Consider the following 18,902-nt stretch of genomic DNA (forward strand, 5'->3'; position numbering starts at 1 on the left):
ATGTGTTCAATTTTTTTTATATTTTTTTTGTATTTCTGTGTAAAAATAATTCCGATATGTCACACTTGCTTTTTGTTTAATATGATGGTTAATTAATATTATACATGTGCCTTATATTTTATTAACTTTTTTTTTCAATTTTGTATTTTTATATTTTATTAACTTTTATTATTTATTTATAGCACTAAAGGCTAACATGTTTAACCAAAATTTGAACTATTGATCTTTGTCAAACAATAAATTAATTTCATTTTTGGTTAATTATAAATTATGCATTTCATTTTAATTACCAATAAAAATATTTTTTATTTATTACAATTGTTTTTTAATTTGATTAATAAAAATCATAAATGTGTTTAATTTTTTCTACATTTTTTGTAAGTTTCTATATTTATTTCTATTTTAAAAATTTTATTACCTAACTATGACTTCGTTGGTTAATCAATTTGATTCGGATCGTTAAATTGCTTAATTACCCCTTGGATTAAAAATGGTTTTGTTTTTTAGTCAGTTTTAATATATATGGGTTTATATTATTAAAAATAATGACACAAATCTAATTTAATAAGAAAAAATGGAAATTAATAATTTGAGTATAAGACTAAATGAGAGGGGATTAAATGACGTGGAAAATAATTGAAGTTATATTTTCAACCCTTACAATTAGATATGGACTAAATACACAATTATGGGCATTTTAGTAGCCATTAAAGCTATAATAAAATGGCTTTTATACCATTTCTCAAACAAAAAAAAAAGTAGAGGGTAATTTTAGTTCAAAAAAAGTTTCACATTGCATTCACACTTATAGATAGATAGATAGATAGATATAGATCTGGGATTTGAAAGAGATTTAGAGAGATGTAAGAAGAGGGGAAAGCGGTGTTGTAGTGACGATTGAACTGCTGACCCGGAAATCAGAAGCCAAAGCAGTTCCGTTTTTTGGGTCAGTTTTTAAAACATTGATTTTAGTCAAAAGAAAGTTCCACAATGTTAATTATATTTTTAATAGTAGTGTAAATATAGAATTATAGATGTGTTCAATTTTTTTTATATTTTTTTTGTATTTCTGTGTAAAAATAATTCCGATATGTCACACTTGCTTTTTGTTTAATATGATGGTTAATTAATATTATACATGTGCCTTATATTTTATTAACTTTTTTTTTCAATTTTGTATTTTTATATTTTATTAACTTTTATTATTTATTTATAGCACTAAAGGCTAACATGTTTAACCAAAATTTGAACTATTGATCTTTGTCAAACAATAAATTAATTTCATTTTTGGTTAATTATAAATTATGCATTTCATTTTAATTACCAATAAAAATATTTTTTATTTATTACAATTGTTTTTTAATTTGATTAATAAAAATCATAAATGTGTTTAATTTTTTCTACATTTTTTGTAAGTTTCTATATTTATTTCTATTTTAAAAATTTTATTACCTAACTATGACTTCGTTGGTTAATCAATTTGATTCGGATCGTTAAATTGCTTAATTACCCCTTGGATTAAAAATGGTTTTGTTTTTTAGTCAGTTTTAATATATATGGGTTTATATTATTAAAAATAATGACACAAATCTAATTTAATAAGAAAAAATGGAAATTAATAATTTGAGTATAAGACTAAATGAGAGGGGATTAAATGACGTGGAAAATAATTGAAGTTATATTTTCAACCCTTACAATTAGATATGGACTAAATACACAATTATGGGCATTTTAGTAGCCATTAAAACTATAATAAAATGGCTTTTATACCATTTCTCAAACAAAAAAAAAAAGTAGAGGGTAATTTTAGTTCAAAAAAAGTTTCACATTGCATTCACACTTATAGATAGATAGATAGATAGATATAGATCTGGGATTTGAAAGAGATTTAGAGAGATGTAAGAAGAGGGGAAAGCGGTGTTGTAGTGACGATTGAACTGCTGACCCGGAAATCAGAAGCCAAAGCAGTTCCGTTTTTTGGGTCAGTTTTTAAAACATTGATTTTAGTCAAAAGAAAGTTCCACAATGTTAATTATATTTTTAATAGTAGTGTAAATATAGAATTATAGATGTGTTCAATTTTTTTTATATTTTTTTTGTATTTCTGTGTAAAAATAATTCCGATATGTCACACTTGCTTTTTGTTTAATATGATGGTTAATTAATATTATACATGTGCCTTATATTTTATTAACTTTTTTTTTCAATTTTGTATTTTTATATTTTATTAACTTTTATTATTTATTTATAGCACTAAAGGCTAACATGTTTAACCAAAATTTGAACTATTGATCTTTGTCAAACAATAAATTAATTTCATTTTTGGTTAATTATAAATTATGCATTTCATTTTAATTACCAATAAAAATATTTTTTATTTATTACAATTGTTTTTTAATTTGATTAATAAAAATCATAAATGTGTTTAATTTTTTCTACATTTTTTGTAAGTTTCTATATTTATTTCTATTTTAAAAATTTTATTACCTAACTATGACTTCGTTGGTTAATCAATTTGATTCGGATCGTTAAATTGCTTAATTACCCCTTGGATTAAAAATGGTTTTGTTTTTTAGTCAGTTTTAATATATATGGGTTTATATTATTAAAAATAATGACACAAATCTAATTTAATAAGAAAAAATGGAAATTAATAATTTGAGTATAAGACTAAATGAGAGGGGATTAAATGACGTGGAAAATAATTGAAGTTATATTTTCAACCCTTACAATTAGATATGGACTAAATACACAATTATGGGCATTTTAGTAGCCATTAAAACTATAATAAAATGGCTTTTATACCATTTCTCAAACAAAAAAAAAAAGTAGAGGGTAATTTTAGTTCAAAAAAAGTTTCACATTGCATTCACACTTATAGATAGATAGATAGATAGATATAGATCTGGGATTTGAAAGAGATTTAGAGAGATGTAAGAAGAGGGGAAAGCGGTGTTGTAGTGACGATTGAACTGCTGACCCGGAAATCAGAAGCCAAAGCAGTTCCGTTTTTTGGGTCAGTTTTTAAAACATTGATTTTAGTCAAAAGAAAGTTCCACAATGTTAATTATATTTTTAATAGTAGTGTAAATATAGAATTATAGATGTGTTCAATTTTTTTTATATTTTTTTTGTATTTCTGTGTAAAAATAATTCCGATATGTCACACTTGCTTTTTGTTTAATATGATGGTTAATTAATATTATACATGTGCCTTATATTTTATTAACTTTTTTTTTCAATTTTGTATTTTTATATTTTATTAACTTTTATTATTTATTTATAGCACTAAAGGCTAACATGTTTAACCAAAATTTGAACTATTGATCTTTGTCAAACAATAAATTAATTTCATTTTTGGTTAATTATAAATTATGCATTTCATTTTAATTACCAATAAAAATATTTTTTATTTATTACAATTGTTTTTTAATTTGATTAATAAAAATCATAAATGTGTTTAATTTTTTCTACATTTTTTGTAAGTTTCTATATTTATTTCTATTTTAAAAATTTTATTACCTAACTATGACTTCGTTGGTTAATCAATTTGATTCGGATCGTTAAATTGCTTAATTACCCCTTGGATTAAAAATGGTTTTGTTTTTTAGTCAGTTTTAATATATATGGGTTTATATTATTAAAAATAATGACACAAATCTAATTTAATAAGAAAAAATGGAAATTAATAATTTGAGTATAAGACTAAATGAGAGGGGATTAAATGACGTGGAAAATAATTGAAGTTATATTTTCAACCCTTACAATTAGATATGGACTAAATACACAATTATGGGCATTTTAGTAGCCATTAAAACTATAATAAAATGGCTTTTATACCATTTCTCAAACAAAAAAAAAAAGTAGAGGGTAATTTTAGTTCAAAAAAAGTTTCACATTGCATTCACACTTATAGATAGATAGATAGATAGATATAGATTTGAATAAGCACTTTTAAAAATAAGCACTTCCAAACCCATCCTAACTTTTTGAAAAATTTAGGGAAATTGTCTAAAACTCACCATGTCACTAACTTGACGCTAAACAAACTAATGAACATTAGTATATTACCATTTTAACCATCATAAAACAATATAAAATATATACAAAATAAATTAACGAGTGTTAATACATTACCATTTTAATATTTAGACATGAAAAAAGGAAAAAGTTTAAAAAATATTTTCAAATATAAAATACATAAAAACATAAAAATTATAAAAAATATAAAACATTATAGAAATTACAAACAAAATAAAAAATATTTTCAAATTATAGAAACTATAGAAATTGAAAAACAAAATCAGAAAATAAAAATTGTAGAAAAAACACCAAAATTTATAGAAAACACAAAAATTGTAACTAAATAACAAAAAATATAGGAAAATTTATAGATTGTAGAAAATAGAAAAATGTAATAAAACATAAATTATAAAAAGCATTAGAAATTATAACAAAACATTAAAAATGCAAAAAAAAAAAAGAAGAAAATTGAAAACTGAAAAAGACCATTTTTCCTCTGACCCACCATTCAAGGGTTATTTTGTCGTGAAAATTGTTATTTATGTAGACACTTCTATTAAGAAACATTAACGGCGCACTAACGGAATGTGAGTTTTGAAAAATAAAAACTTACTGACATGGTGAGTTTTAGAGATTTTGAAAAGTTGTGGTGAGTTTAAGAAAAATATTGATGGTGAGTTTTAGAGATTTCAAAAAGCTGTGGTGAGTTTAAGAAAAATATTGATGATGAGTTTTAGAGATTTTAAAAAGTTGTGATGAGTTTAAGAAAAATGTTGAGAACTTATGGTGTGATGGTGAGTTTCATACAATTTCCTAAAATTTTATTTTATTTTTATTTTAAAAATAGTTAAGCGGACAAGGACTAATTGGAACAGATTCGGATGTGCTAATCCGACCCGATTACAGTGTTGATGACTAATATCATGTGCTAAGGGAGTAACCACTCACCACCACGATTCGGCTCCCATGCAGAGTGAGTCAACTCGGGGAGTGATGGTATCAACTTGGAAACTGTCGATTAATGGTTGCTTAGTCACTTTGTTTGATTGATTCCTCCTTCTTCACTAAGGCGTCCTCTGGTTGTTACTCGTCAGTTGTTCTAGTGGAGGAGGTTGCGGTGTCAGGAACTTAGGGTTTCCACTTTCCTGTCACGATGGCTTCAGTGCCAATCTTCGCTTCGAGATCCCTGGCTACTACAAATCCCCTCAATCTTCTGCGGTAATGTGGCTCTTCTGTTTCTCTGTTCCTAAAATTTGCAGTTTTTGCATTTCTATCTCGTCTTTCTCTTCAGGGGGTTCTTCTAAGTAGGACTCTGATTATTCGTTTGATTTCTGATTACCAACAAGAACAAATGAAAATTGTTTGTTCCTCAAACAGGAATTCAGCAACGTTACGAGCTCTTCCCACTGCGCAACCCTCATTTTTATTCTACAAGAATCTCTTCCGCCGAGCTCCCACTGTTCTTCCTCTTAACCTTCGAAGGTATTCGTTTTCGTTCTTGCACAAAGGGCTTCCTGCTAATTTGCATCGATGGCTGAGAATGCTTTATGATCCTATTCTGAATTTAAGGGTATCCTGGTCATTAAATTTTGCACTTTTTCTCTTTCCATTTTTTTTTCTTATTTAGCCTCATCATCAGCCATGCGAGCGAGTTCGCGATTTCGGCTTTTGCCATTTCGGAAATCGATCTTCAAATCGCCAGAGTCTTGAGACTCCAGACTCAGAAATTGTTACAAAGCTTGAGGCATTTTCAAAATTAATTCAGGAATCAAAACTTTGAAGGTTTCTAAATCCGGAAACCAATTTCTATCTCCGTGAGCCTCTCCATTGTCTCTGAGACATGTTTGGAAAAACAGAGAATTGGTTGTTCATGAAATGACATCTGGAATGGCTTGAAACTTGATCATTGTTATCATGCAGTGCATGGCATCTGTACAGTACGAGAAATTTGATTTCAACAACCGATTATCCATGGAGGGTTCAAAATTTAATCTGTACATTCGTGTTTAATTCAAGTTTGCAGTAATTCCTCAAAAAATAAATAAACAATTAAATTAATAGATAAATAGATAAATAGACAAAAACTTCACAGTACAGCTTGAAAGTTAAGGACCAGAAATTTAGTAAATTTTAGATATAGTTCTAAACTTCCACTTCAACTTTATTACTTCCACCAAATGTTTTCTTTCTGATGGCAAGACAATTCCTTCCACTTAAAAACAACAAAAACAAGAGACAGATTCTTTCCAAAAATTAAGAAAGCAACCAACAGGTTTTTGTGGCTAGGAAAACAAGCATAAATATTAATAAGCATAAGCAATTGAAAATGGCATGCTTGATTGTTGCACTTCTTTGTGATAGAGGATTTATAACTTCATGATCATGGATATAAAACATTTCTTTCTGTAGAGCTTGGATATTTAGAAATTTAGAGGGTCAATGATGTCTGTCACTTCCTATATCCTATATTTCCTATATTATGTTGTTGTTTTGTCTGTATTATGAGTATTCAGCCTATATGATCCTTATTCTTTTTTTTTTTTTTTAGTTTGATGTTTGATGTCCAACATTTTCGTAATGTTTTCTATCATTTTCTTAATCCTATGATTTTTTGTGCGTCTGCATAAACTTCTATAAAATAGTTTTACTTTTTATAAAGGCTGATGTTTACACTGAACCAAGGTTTAAAACCTTGACTTTAGATATATTTAGATGTCTATATATGATGTAATGGAAAAATATTGCCTAATTGAGACTATTAGGAAGCTTTCTAGAGGCATCACTTATTTATGCCACATGTAGGAGTCATGTTGTGCTGATTTAAGTCATCCTTAAGATAGGGGACCCTCTAGAATGACCACGTGTTCAGTCCCCTTGTATAATTTGGCTCTGCAATCAACCTTGTGCTGGAGTTTGTCTGAAGTGCATATATAAGTATACACCTTTGCCATATTTTTTATCTTATATTTTTGCATGCAATGCATAAATTGGGGCATAATTTGTGAAATATTGCATTTTAACATCATCATTCTCCATTATTAGGGGCATTTAAACATTTGTAGAAGCATGTAAAGTTCAATATATGGTACACAAAATTGCTCAATAGGCAGAAAAAAATGCTCAATAGGTCCGATTCCATAATATTGATCCGGTCTTAACACCTTAGTTATAGCCTTCTGTCAATTGCGCAATGCTTACAGTGTTCTTATTAATCATCCCAGAGAAGTCAGAACTCTGGCATCTCATCTGAATTCCTCTCTGTTGAATTCTGATGTTAGCAAATGCTTGTAGATAATTTCGCTAAATGGGGATGAGAATGACTTCTGGTAGGGGATATGATCCATCAGACTAGGATTTTTTTTGTTCTTGCATGTACAGTTTCTCAATGTTGGCAATGTTCAAATCCAGCCTTTACATTAGTCTATTTGAGATTCATGTTTGGATTATCAAACTATAATTTGAATTAGCAGATCCAAGGTTTATATGTATTATTTCCTTTTCCTTTGTTGAGCAATGTTTTATAACTTGAATGCCTATATAGCTGTAATTTCTTGTTTATTTATATTTAATCAATTGTGCATCTGAATCAGAAACGTCTGTTTCCCATGAGGCCATGAGAATGGCTGGATTTCTACTATAATTAAAGGTTTTTTGTGAATAGCTTATTACTTGATAAGTTTTCAATCTCAGATCCCTATGCCATGCCAGTGCCACAAATGATGAAGAGGCTTCTGCCAAAGCAGCTGCAGCAAGTGCTGACAGTGGGGGCCCAACCATGTATACTTCTTACTTTGCAAATAATGTTAGTTGATTTAAAAAAAAAAAAAAAGATAATGTGTATTAATTAAGTTCCCTTTTCATATTCTGCATCTTAAATTTGGAACTGTTTTCTCCAGATATGACTTATGAGTGAAAGCTTCAATTTTTCTTTTCAGATTTGACAAGATCATAGCCAAGGAAATTCCCTCCAGTATAGTGTATGAGGATGAGAAAGTATTGGCATTTAGGGATATTAACCCTCAGGCTCCTGTTCATGTTTTAGTCATCCCAAAATTTAGGAATGGATTGACACTGCTTAGCAAGGTATTAACTTTTTTTGGTTTGGTTTGTTTATGTAGTAACACTAAAAGGATAGAACTAATGTTTCGGTAAAGATAAATATTCAGTTGACTTTGCAATGAATGACTTTATAGTTAGATATAATATTTATGCTTAAATGTTTTCAATACTGTGAAACCATCTGACATGCTTTGTACCGAGTCCTATGATTCTTTTGTTATTATGTGGATTTTAGCTTACACATAGCAAATATAGTTTGTTAAACTATGACAAATTTTATATCTAGGATAAAAGACTTCATATGGTGTTTTGTTTTACCACCAATTAAGATAAGCAAGTATTTTTTTTCCCCAATAACTCACAAGTCACAAACACATATGTATGAAGTGCACTGGAACTCAGATTGGAATAGCATCTCCTAAAAATGTGGTGGTGTTCTTTTTTTTTTCTTTCTTTTTAATATACCCTTCAAACTGATGAACTTACAAGTTACAACATCATGGATATGTATTATTTGATACTGATTGCTTGGCTGTGTTTATGCCTGACTTATAATAACATCTAAGGTTTTCGACAATTTTTTCATAAGTTACTTTAGGCTGCATTTGTTTTCAGTGTAAATACGGACCGATGTAAAACTCCACTTCCGGTCTGTATTTATTGTGTTTGTTTTGAATGTAAGTTTTACATCAATAATCGATGTAAAGACAACATCGATAAAATCGATGTAAATTTTTTCGCACACCACCATGCCTCTTCACTTTACAATGGTTAACTCATTTAAAACAATCAGTGTTGAACTCCACTGATGTACTTTTGCATCAATAAATATTTGCACTGGAAACAAACACAGCCTTAAGGAAATTATTAATGCGTGCAGCACATGTAATATGACTCATGGTCAGTATGTAGGTTTCCATAGCTATAAATGTGTATCTTTTTTGGTGTGTAAATATATGTACATTAAGATTCTTTGGGCCAAAATCAGATAAACTGTTTGCCTCAAAGCTCTCAAACATATATTTCACCGTATTGGAAATTCTTTACTTCCTGGGTCTTATGCATCCTGAAGGACTACCAGAGGTGTATGAAGTGGCAGGCAGATAATCAAATAAACTAAACACAAGTGAATTCGTAAAGCATACAATAAAGCGAATTGGAAGCTTAGCATCTTTCTTTATTTTAATCTGCTGAGACCTCTCTGCTTTAGTTACCTTTCTTCACTCCTATTTATTCTTTTATTTATTTGTTACTGAATTCTCCATTCACCTACAAGTATTCCTGAGTTTTTATGAGGACTCAACTTCTAAACATTAAAATACTTACAACTATTGGGATGCAAAAGCACAAAGTTTATCGAAAATTGGAAAAAAGGTAAAGACAACTACTGTGGCATAGAAAGACAGTGGCAGTTTCCATATTTTCAAGACACCATGGAATGGTGATCCTTTTCGATGCTTGATATATTGCATTTCCTTAGTTCTAACCCATCTGGTCTTTAGTAGAATTTGTTATGTTATTTGTTCACTCTGATGAGTCCAACAGTGACTTGCATGCCGTTGCTGAAATCGCTATTATTGATGCTGTCAATGAGCCTCAAACTCATTATGGTAGGATGCATCAGCTTTGGAAACTAATCTGATCAATGTTGACGTTGTCATAAATCCTTGGTGATTCATCATCCGTTCACCTTCATAGGTAATTGTTGAAATAGAAACAACAATAAGGTTTTGGGTAATTTCACCTGCGAAAGCAAAGACATAATAATGATCAAATAGAAGCCCTTCTTTGTTCTTGCATCATCAAAGGTAAAGTAAAAATTATAAGGTGAAAAAACATGGGAGGGGAGTCTGAGGTTTATTCCCTTGTTACTAAAAAGCATCATCGACCAACCTGCAAAGAAATTGTTGCTCTTAGAGAAAACAATTATTATGGGTAGTATTCATGCAATCAAGCAATGGATGAGGACAGAGAGTTGAGAAAGATACATCACTTTTGCCTTGCTTTGGCACTATTGTTTGCTTTAAGGTGCAGAAGCTTCAATGGTCCAATCATTTTCAGATCTCTCCCCACCCCCATCCTGTAATAAAACTTCAAAGAATTGGTATATACTCTTGCAGAAAATATTAATCAGCAATTCAGCATAGTTAAATATGATCTATACCAAATTCATACCTATCAAGATAGGAATGAACTATGTTCTTTTGATGTTGCAGTTATTTCCTTGAAAAATGGGTAGCCCCCATCGTGACAATTCAATTACCTATTTCAGTTTTTCCTTAGTCTCTTTCCTTCAAGATTAGCAGATGTATGCTTTTATCTTATGATTTTTTTTGGCATCTTCTACCTTGTTAGGCCGAACTAAAGCATACTGAGATTTTGGGTCATCTCCTGCACGCTGCCAAAGTTGTGGCAGAGAAAGAAGGTATACTGGACGGATTTCGTGTTGTCATCAACAATGGACCCGGTGCTTGTAAGTATCCAAGCACTCTATGAGTTATATGTTGGTTTAATACATACACTAGCAGGTTTTATGTTAATGTACCTCTTAGTCTCATAACAACCTCCCATCTTCCTGTTAATTTATGCATTAGTGCAGGTTTTATTTTACTATATACTCCATTTTATAACTGCAGTGGTGTCTCTTCTATTCATTTCAGGTCAATCTGTTTATCATCTGCACTTGCATGTACTTGGAGGAAGACAAATGAAATGGCCTCCTGGTTGATTGCCATTTAATATGGTTGCTTGTGAGAAATTTTCTGTTTTTCTATTCATTTTTCTTTCGGGTAAAATACAAAAATCTCCCTTATAATTTCTGATATTCATAAAATCCTCCCTTGTAGTTTCACTTTAACAATAACCTCCCCCGAACTTCTAAAAAATTCAATAGAAACCTCCCTTTTGTTGCTGACCCAGACAGAAAACGTTCAACTGATCCATATTTTTTTCCAAATACCCATTTTACCCTTTTGAAAATGGGTACTGAAATAACTAACTGATGAAGAATGGATTAAGCTAATCAATAACAATTGCCGGTGAAGAACAGTTGCCGGACGTTAACTTCCTGGGCATTCCTCGGTCAAATGTTAACTCAGTGCTAAATACCTTTGAGGGTGAGATTTCAAATTACAGTTAAAAGGGAAGAAGACTCACTGACGATAACTGTAGAACCCCGAAGAGTGATGATATCCTTGGCAATAATTCTTGAAGCCATATGTATCTTTCTGCAACAAAAACGGTTGCTTCCTTTTCAAGAATTGGATGATAGAGTCGCATAACAAAATATTTTACAAAAGATCCATGGAGCAGGGGAAATGGATTCGGTGGTTAAATAAAATCTCAAAAGCAAGACTTTGGGTTGGGATCCCGCTATTAAATTTATCATGGTTCTCAGTAAGAATAAAATCTTTGTATTTATCACTAATTCACTATGTCTAGAACTAGGTCACTGAGAAATTGAGACGACAACAATTCATCGAAGAGTTGTGCTTTAGTCCCATCAACCTTGAGAGACAATGGAGATTCTGCTCATATGAACATATGATAATGGAGATTTTATGTGTAGAGGATTTATTGTTCGAGGCCTAAAAATTGGTCATTTTGGTTCTGGAAATTGGATTGTGTGGTCTAATGCTTCTACAAGCTCTCACAATTCAGAAACCACCGTTAATCTCTCCCTCTGTTCTTTTTAAGCTGAAGGTGATATCCACTGTTTCGCTATTCCATCATGGGGGTTAGAATTTCAAGAACAAGAGGAGAAATTCATCTCTGCGTGCCATGGAAAGGAATCCCAGTTCGAGTTAGACCAAGAGGTCCAAAAGGCATTGAAAAAAATCTCGACGAGCAACTCCAAACCCTCTTGTAAAGAAATAACTCCTCCAAAGAAAATGGCCTCTTCTTCTATTTCGTTCCAGTCCTTTCTATCTGTTCTATTCGTTTTCTTTGCATTTTGCAAACAACACAGTTCTGCTTTTGTAAGGCCCTATTCTTGCATTTGGAGGATTGCCATGTTGCAATGTAGGTGTTCCATAGTAATGGTTCTTCACCGGCAATTGTTATTGGTCGGCTTAATCCGTTCTTCTCTGATTAGTTATTAGTACCCATTTTATAAAAGAGTAAAATGGTATTTTGAAAAAAAAAATGGATTGATTAAATGTTTTCCGTCTGGGTCAATTACGGAAGGGAGGATTTTGTCAAATTTCATAAAAGTTTAGGAAAGGTTTTTGTTAAAGTGAAGAAACTATAGGGGAAGGTTTTGTATTTTACCCTTTTCTTTCTACCAAAGTTTGTCCGAATAAGTAGCCATATAAACCAAATTCAAATGTTTACGAGGTCTAGTAATTACTGTACTCGGGAAGATGTTGTGCTGCACTATACCGTTTGCTATAGCCTTAATTCTTATCAAGGTTTTTAAAACTGACCTGGAAACAGAATCGGACGGGGGTCCGTTTTCCAGTTCGGCGGTTCAACTGTCTAGGTCAAACAGTTTAATCCATGATGTCATAAACTAATTAAAAATAAAAAAAATATTTATAAATAATAAAAAATAGAATAAAATTAAATAAAATACATAAAAATAAAACTATCTAAATACAAAAAATAATAAAGTACAAAACACATAGAAAATACAGAAAAAAAAACACACAAAAAATTCAAAAAATACAGGAAAAAAATGAAAAAAAACATAAATTAGGATATGCAGAAAATACAAAAAAATTAATAATCAATAAGCAATTAATTTAAGCAAATAAGCATCATTTGATTAATTTATTGAAAATAAAAAAGAGATTTTATCATTCTTCATTTCTTTGACTTCATCATCATCATCATTCTTTGGCATAGCAAATAAGCAATATAATCTTACTTCAATAAATCCATGCATGAATCAAGAAGCAAAAGTTAATAATAATATAAAAATCAAGAAGCAAGAAGCAATTAATTTAAGCAAATAAGCATCATTTGATTAATTAACTGAAAATAAAATAGGGATTATATCATTCATAAACATCATTATTATCATCATTCTTTGACATAGCAAATAAGCAAGGAATGGTAAAAAAAAATAATGAAGCAAGATTAATTAAGCAAATGTGAATATGTGACTCCCTGTAACTAATTAAGCAAAAAAAATTAATTGAGAAAAGAGTACTGGAATAGAGAATCTTTGTAAAATAGTATGGAATCCCAAAAATTTTAGATGAATGCATACAAATTCAAAATAGAAAACATGTTGGGCTCACAAAAATATCAATAGGAATTCAAAAGCAAAAACATAAATCATAGAAAAAAAAACATAAACCAGATTCCAGAAGCAAAACATGAAAATAATTAGATGGTATGATGAAAACAGTGTTGGGCTCACAAAAATCGTTGCTGGTTGATTTTACTTTAGTCGCCGGTGATTACCGCTGCAAATTCCGGCAACCGCTGCAACCTGCAAGGACTATATGAATGAAAAGAATAATTTTTGCGGGGCATGATATTTTCCATATATTCTTTGTTCTTCCTTCTGTGCTTGAGCCACCCACATCCTCTTTCATTAGTTTATAGGCTGATTTAATCGAAAAGATACTTTTTTAGGTCTGGTTTCCATGCTATCTTGTCACTTCTATCTATGGTTGTAATTAGGATAGTTTTAATTTTCTTTATTCCATGTTTTATTTTCCTCAATAAAATCACTAACCTAAGTTTTGGATTTTGATTTGGCGAGTGGGCCAATTCCGCCAAGGGGGAATTCTCTATCCAAATATCTTTCCAAAATCTAATTGATTTTACATTACCAACCTTCCACCTAAACAATTCGTTTAGGTGGTAATTTGCCAGAAATTTTAATTTTTTAAATATTTATTTTTTATTAGCTTCACCCATAGATTTTCTGGTTGATTCAGAATTTTTCACCCCAATTTGGCAAGATTTTCCATATTATTCGAATGTAGTTTCCTTAAGCCCCATCCTCCCTTGTTTTTGTGTTTGCATATTTTATCCCATTTCACTAGGTTGAGTGATTTTTTCTCATTTTTTCCAAAGGAATTTTCTTTGCATTTTTTCTAGGTTCTCTACTATAGATTTAGGGAGTTTGAAAACTCTCATTATGAATTGGAGCATCATTGAAACCGATGTTTCTAGAAGTGTGGCTCTTCCTACTAGAGAGAGTGAATTATTTTTCCAACCAACAAGCTTGTTTATGACATTCCCTTCCACCTTCTTAAAAGTCTTTTTTGAGACTCTTCCCTTAATTAGTGGGGCTCCGAGATGATTTCCTTCTTTCTTTTCAGTAGGAATCTTAAGAATTCTCGAAAGAACTTTTTGCAGCCCTGTATGAATATTTTTAGAGAAAAATAAAGTGGACTTGCTAAGATTTGGATTCTGACCTAAAGCTCCAGCATATTTTTCTATAATATCTTTGATTCTTAGCACATTATCAATGTTAGCTTTAGCAAAAATTAAGCAATCATCCGCAAATTGTAAAAGAGGGATGGTGGGTCCACCCTTAGCAGCTTTAAAGCCCAATATATCTTTACCTTGTCAATTTGTTCGCAAATCATCCTAGAAAGGGCATTTTAGCATAAGACAAAAATATTAAGGGGATAGAGAGTCCCCATGTCTGATTTCCCTATTTGGTTTGAAACTTCTAGTTGGGGATCCATTTATTAGGATTTGGAATGAAACTGTGCTGATGCATTACATAACCCAATTGATCCACTTATTATAGAATCCCCACTTACTAAGAGTTTTTCAATGAAACTCCATTCCAATCTATCATAGGCTTTCTCCATATCTATTTTACAAGCCATGAGATCCTGTCTACCCCTTTTCTTTTTCATTGTGTTCATCATTTCATGAGTTATCGAGATATTGTTAGTAATTTGTCTTCCTAGAACAAAGGCACTTTGGAATGCTCCTATTATTTCACCTAGGATAGGCTTTAGCCTATTTATGAGGATTTTTGCTATAATTTTATATATTGTATTGCACATACTTATTGGTCTAAATTTGTCAATTGTATCAGGGTTATTATATTTTGGGATTAGGGTTATAAAGGTCTTGTTTAACCCAAGTGTCATTCAACTAAATTCCCAATGATTACTTTATATATTTTGAAAAAATATGCACTTAAGCCATCCTAGGCCTGGGGATTTTGTGTTCCCTATTTATTTAACTGCTTCCCTAATTAATACATCATTCTAGGTACCTAAAACAGTCTTATTTATCTCCTCTAATACTTGTTCACTTCCTTACTTTTGAACCTTTCTTCCAACTTCTCCACAAAGAAGTCCTTTATTTCATTTATATCCTCAATCCATTCCCCATTGTCATTTTTAATTTTTGAGATTTGATTTCTTCCGCTAGTTTTAACCACTCAGTTCCTGATTTCCGTGCCTAGAAGATTTCTTCCCTATGAAGTATTTTATTTAATTGTTTTTGAAGGGCTGATTCATGATTTATAATTTCTCTTCTAGTAGGATCAACCGCTAGCTTCTCTTGAATTTTTTTTTTTATTCATAATCTCTTTTTTCTTTCCAATACATTTCCATATTTATTTTTGTTCCACATCCTTATTGCTCTCACAGCTCGGACTCTTTTAAAAAAAAAAAATTAGCGCTTGGATCCTACATCTCTTTGATTCCATGATCTCTCTATTATATATGCTCCAAGTCACTATTATTTCCTGACATCATCTCAAATCTAAATGGTTTTTTAGCAAAATCCATTTTTTGGCACAGAGGAACAAGCATAGGGTTATGATCCGAGCATAGGAAAGGCAAGTTCTTAGTGTATGCATGAGGATACATAGTCAACCATTCATTGCTAATTAAAGTTCTATCAATTTTCTCAAAAGTGTAACTATTCTTCCAAGTGTATTTGGATCCTCTTGTTTCTAGATCCGTTAAGTTGCATAAATAAAAGTACATGTCCACAAAAATTTGGATACACAGTCATAAACCAAACCATAGATCATTCTTTCATCAGAGATTATTATATCAAGTTTACATTGATTACTATTCCAAAACAACCATATGCCTCCAGCCCACTGGGTGAACAACAAACCATGGATCAAAATGCAACCTTCTAGCAAAACAACCAACATCACAATTCTGTACTCTAGTTTCAAAAATAGCTACAATTACTGGTTTATTTATTCGGACAAGTTCTCCCACCTGTCGCTAGAGCTTACATCTTCCTGCCCCTCTAACATTCCATGCTAACACTTTCATTCATGTTGTTGTTTTCAATTATGTAGTTTGGGCAGATTTCTTCCACATAGGCAATTTCCTTGCCTTTGTTTTGGTGATCTATAATCTGAGCTCTTGGGGATGTGGATATCAATGAGTCCTCCTTACTTTGTTTGTCATTTTGTATTTCCCATTACTGATCCAACAGAGTAGTAATGTCTTCACCATCCTTGGCAAAATCATCTTCATTTTCATCGATGACCCCTAGATCATCATCATCTTCACTGTCATCGGTCATTTTTCCCTCCATTTTCATCAATGTTGACCTTTTCGATATTCAGGACTTGATCAAGAAACGGGTGATCCATTTCTCCCTTACCTTTAGATTGTTCTTTTGGGATCCACTTAAGATCAAGATGAAGAGGGACAAGAGTTGTGCACCCTAGCCTTGTCATGTTAATTCTGGCCAGACCTTTCGCCTTAGAGACAATGTCTCTTTTCCTGTCTTTAAACCAGGATAATTTTTGGCCCTTCCATTCCCTCCCAAACTCAAAGGATTTATCAAAGTTTGGTCTCCTATGGAGTATTTTTTTTCTTTTTTTTTTTTTTCATTTCAGTCCCACCTTCTATGATTGAAGGACAATTATAAGATTTATGCCCTAGATAACCACAACCAATGCAGAAGTCGTTTATGTTTTCATACATCACATTAATGGTATTCTCAACCCCTCTCACAGTCACAGGAATTTCTAATAAAAGAGGTCTTGTAAGATTCACAGTGACACAAACTCATGGGAAAAGAGTTGTGTCATTTTTTAGTGAACTTGTCCATTTTTATAATAGGACCAACTTGAGGGAAGAAAAAACTAGAAAAGATAATTGCAGGATAAAGCACCCAATGAAACACAAGGGTCGGTTCGGCATGACCCACTACACCTCTATTCATGGAGAGATTAATCAAATGATTTAGTCTTTTGCTTTACGTGATTGAACGGACTCAGCTTTAAAGCTCAGCTATTGGATTGGAATATTTTTGGTCGATGAAGATGAATCTCAAAATATGGGGCCAATGATCTCAAAACATGATCATATCCATCCGATGAAAGATACAACGGCTTAGGTTCTTCTAATCTGATAAAGGTATTGCATCATCATTGTTTTCAACTCAGCAGCCCAGTTTTCACTTGGATCCCATAAATTGTAGAATGAATGGTTCAGATTGATCTAAATGACGTGTGAATGGTTTTGTCTTTTCAGCTGTTTGGTATCATTGTCGTTTTCCCGGAGAAACGGTGCCACATCAGTGCCACATAAAAAAAAAAAAATAGTTTTTCAAGAACTCTGAGACTTCTCTCATCAATAATTTCTCTCCACATAGGGGCCACCTAGCTATAGCCTGTAGGGTTAGAATATCCTTACGGCCTTCATGGATTCACTATTTATAGTCATCCCCAAGGAGATTTTGCTTTTATTTAAGTGAATTTTCATTAAAATTGCTGACCAGTTACGTTCTTTCCTTTGTCGTTTTGCAATAGTATAAGATTTGTATTATTGAAAATGACTTAAATATTATTAAATATTATATTTTATTTAACAACCAAGTAGATTTTGCTTTTATTTATGGCAGTGTTTCCTTTCTCTACCTTTTTCTTCAAACCAAACACAACCTAAGTAAATTGGCATGAAATTGCTCATCATGTTTTTGTTCTTTTTCAAGTCAACTACGTTAATAATATTCTAATTGAGGTTTGGTGTATACCTATTATTGAACTACCACTTAGCATTTAATGTAATAATATAATTTGTTCTTTTTCAAGTCAACTATGTTAATAATATTCTAATTGAGGTTTGGTGTATACCTATTGATGAAGGATGATTTGACCCGATCTATAAAACGATGACACATGGACACTGACCCGACGTAAGCGACAGTTCAACATTGTGGCCCGGTACAGCTAAGTAACGGGCCCATGAAGCAGCTCGCCACGACGCAAGCTACGGGTTACCCGAACTACCCCCAAAGGGATATTTCGAGGCAACTTCAACTCGCAAGTTAAGAAAGCCAGCTCGCCCGAACTCCCAAGCAGGCAAGTTATCCCAAGGACTAATTCTACTAAGGGTACTCCTGAAGTATTCCGAGCTTGCTGCAAAATAACTCGCGAGTGGGTCGCACGAGCATTCCACAGGAAGTTTCTATCTGATAGGTCGTACCAATCAAACTGCGCCATATCCCTTACTGACGGCACAGTCCCTGTCCTTTCAACAGTCTGCGCCCACATCTCTCAGTAGGCGGAGGCGTGCCTGTCACTTTAGAGACGTGTCACTCGCCCGGGTAAAGAGTACATCACAACGACCACCTGCACAGCCCTGGCAGGTAACGGCTGTGGCAGAGGGCCCAGTGGCGGTTATGCCCGATCTCCCAAGGAGCGACCCTATAAAAGCCTTCAGGGCAGAGGAGAAATCTTCTTCTGAAAAACCTCCAATCTCTCGAGTACAGGAAAGCTGCACGACCTCCACTCTTAGACTTCATTTTTCCCTTTACTTCCCATACATAGTACTAATTTAAGCATCAGAGTATTCCCATCTGGTAAATCCCCAGGAATCCTTTCTTTCATCTTCTCAGGTGTTGTTCGTTGCCAGCAA

At 32.0% G+C, this 18,902-nt stretch overlaps 1 protein-coding gene and 1 long non-coding RNA gene across 4 annotated transcripts; one reads left to right on the forward strand and one right to left on the reverse strand.

The window, feature by feature from the left end:
• Positions 1-4,761: 4,761 nt before the first annotated feature.
• Positions 4,762-11,000, forward strand: LOC148846494 (HISTIDINE TRIAD NUCLEOTIDE-BINDING 2). Of its 2 annotated transcripts, none has more exons than XM_088953783.1 (6): positions 4,762-5,241; positions 5,401-5,505; positions 7,714-7,800; positions 7,959-8,106; positions 10,438-10,555; positions 10,743-11,000. In XM_088953783.1, the coding sequence occupies exons 1-6, from the start codon at positions 5,177-5,179 to the stop codon at positions 10,808-10,810; spliced, it is 591 nt and encodes a 196-aa protein (XP_088809909.1). In that variant the 5' UTR covers positions 4,762-5,176; the 3' UTR covers positions 10,811-11,000. The 2 variants fall into 2 exon arrangements, with proteins under 2 accessions (XP_088809909.1, XP_088809910.1); XM_088953784.1 differs by having other exon boundaries at positions 4,917-5,241; positions 7,732-7,800.
• LOC148846495 (uncharacterized) lies at positions 9,239-13,678 on the reverse strand. 2 transcript variants are annotated; one of them, XR_016102013.1, is made up of 4 exons: positions 13,448-13,580; positions 11,239-11,309; positions 10,071-10,162; positions 9,836-9,975 (listed from the first exon to the last, which is right to left on the reverse strand). It is a non-coding gene; the product is annotated as an uncharacterized LOC148846495 (long non-coding RNA). The 2 variants fall into 2 exon arrangements; XR_016102014.1 differs by lacking the exon at positions 11,239-11,309 and having other exon boundaries at positions 9,239-9,975; positions 13,448-13,678.
• Between the last annotated feature and the right edge of the window lie 5,224 nt (positions 13,679-18,902).

This window comes from Nelumbo lutea, chromosome 7 (genome assembly GCF_056320005.1).
Source record: "Nelumbo lutea isolate HS-2025 chromosome 7, American lotus-T2T, whole genome shotgun sequence".
Lineage (NCBI taxonomy): Eukaryota > Viridiplantae > Streptophyta > Magnoliopsida > Proteales > Nelumbonaceae > Nelumbo > Nelumbo lutea.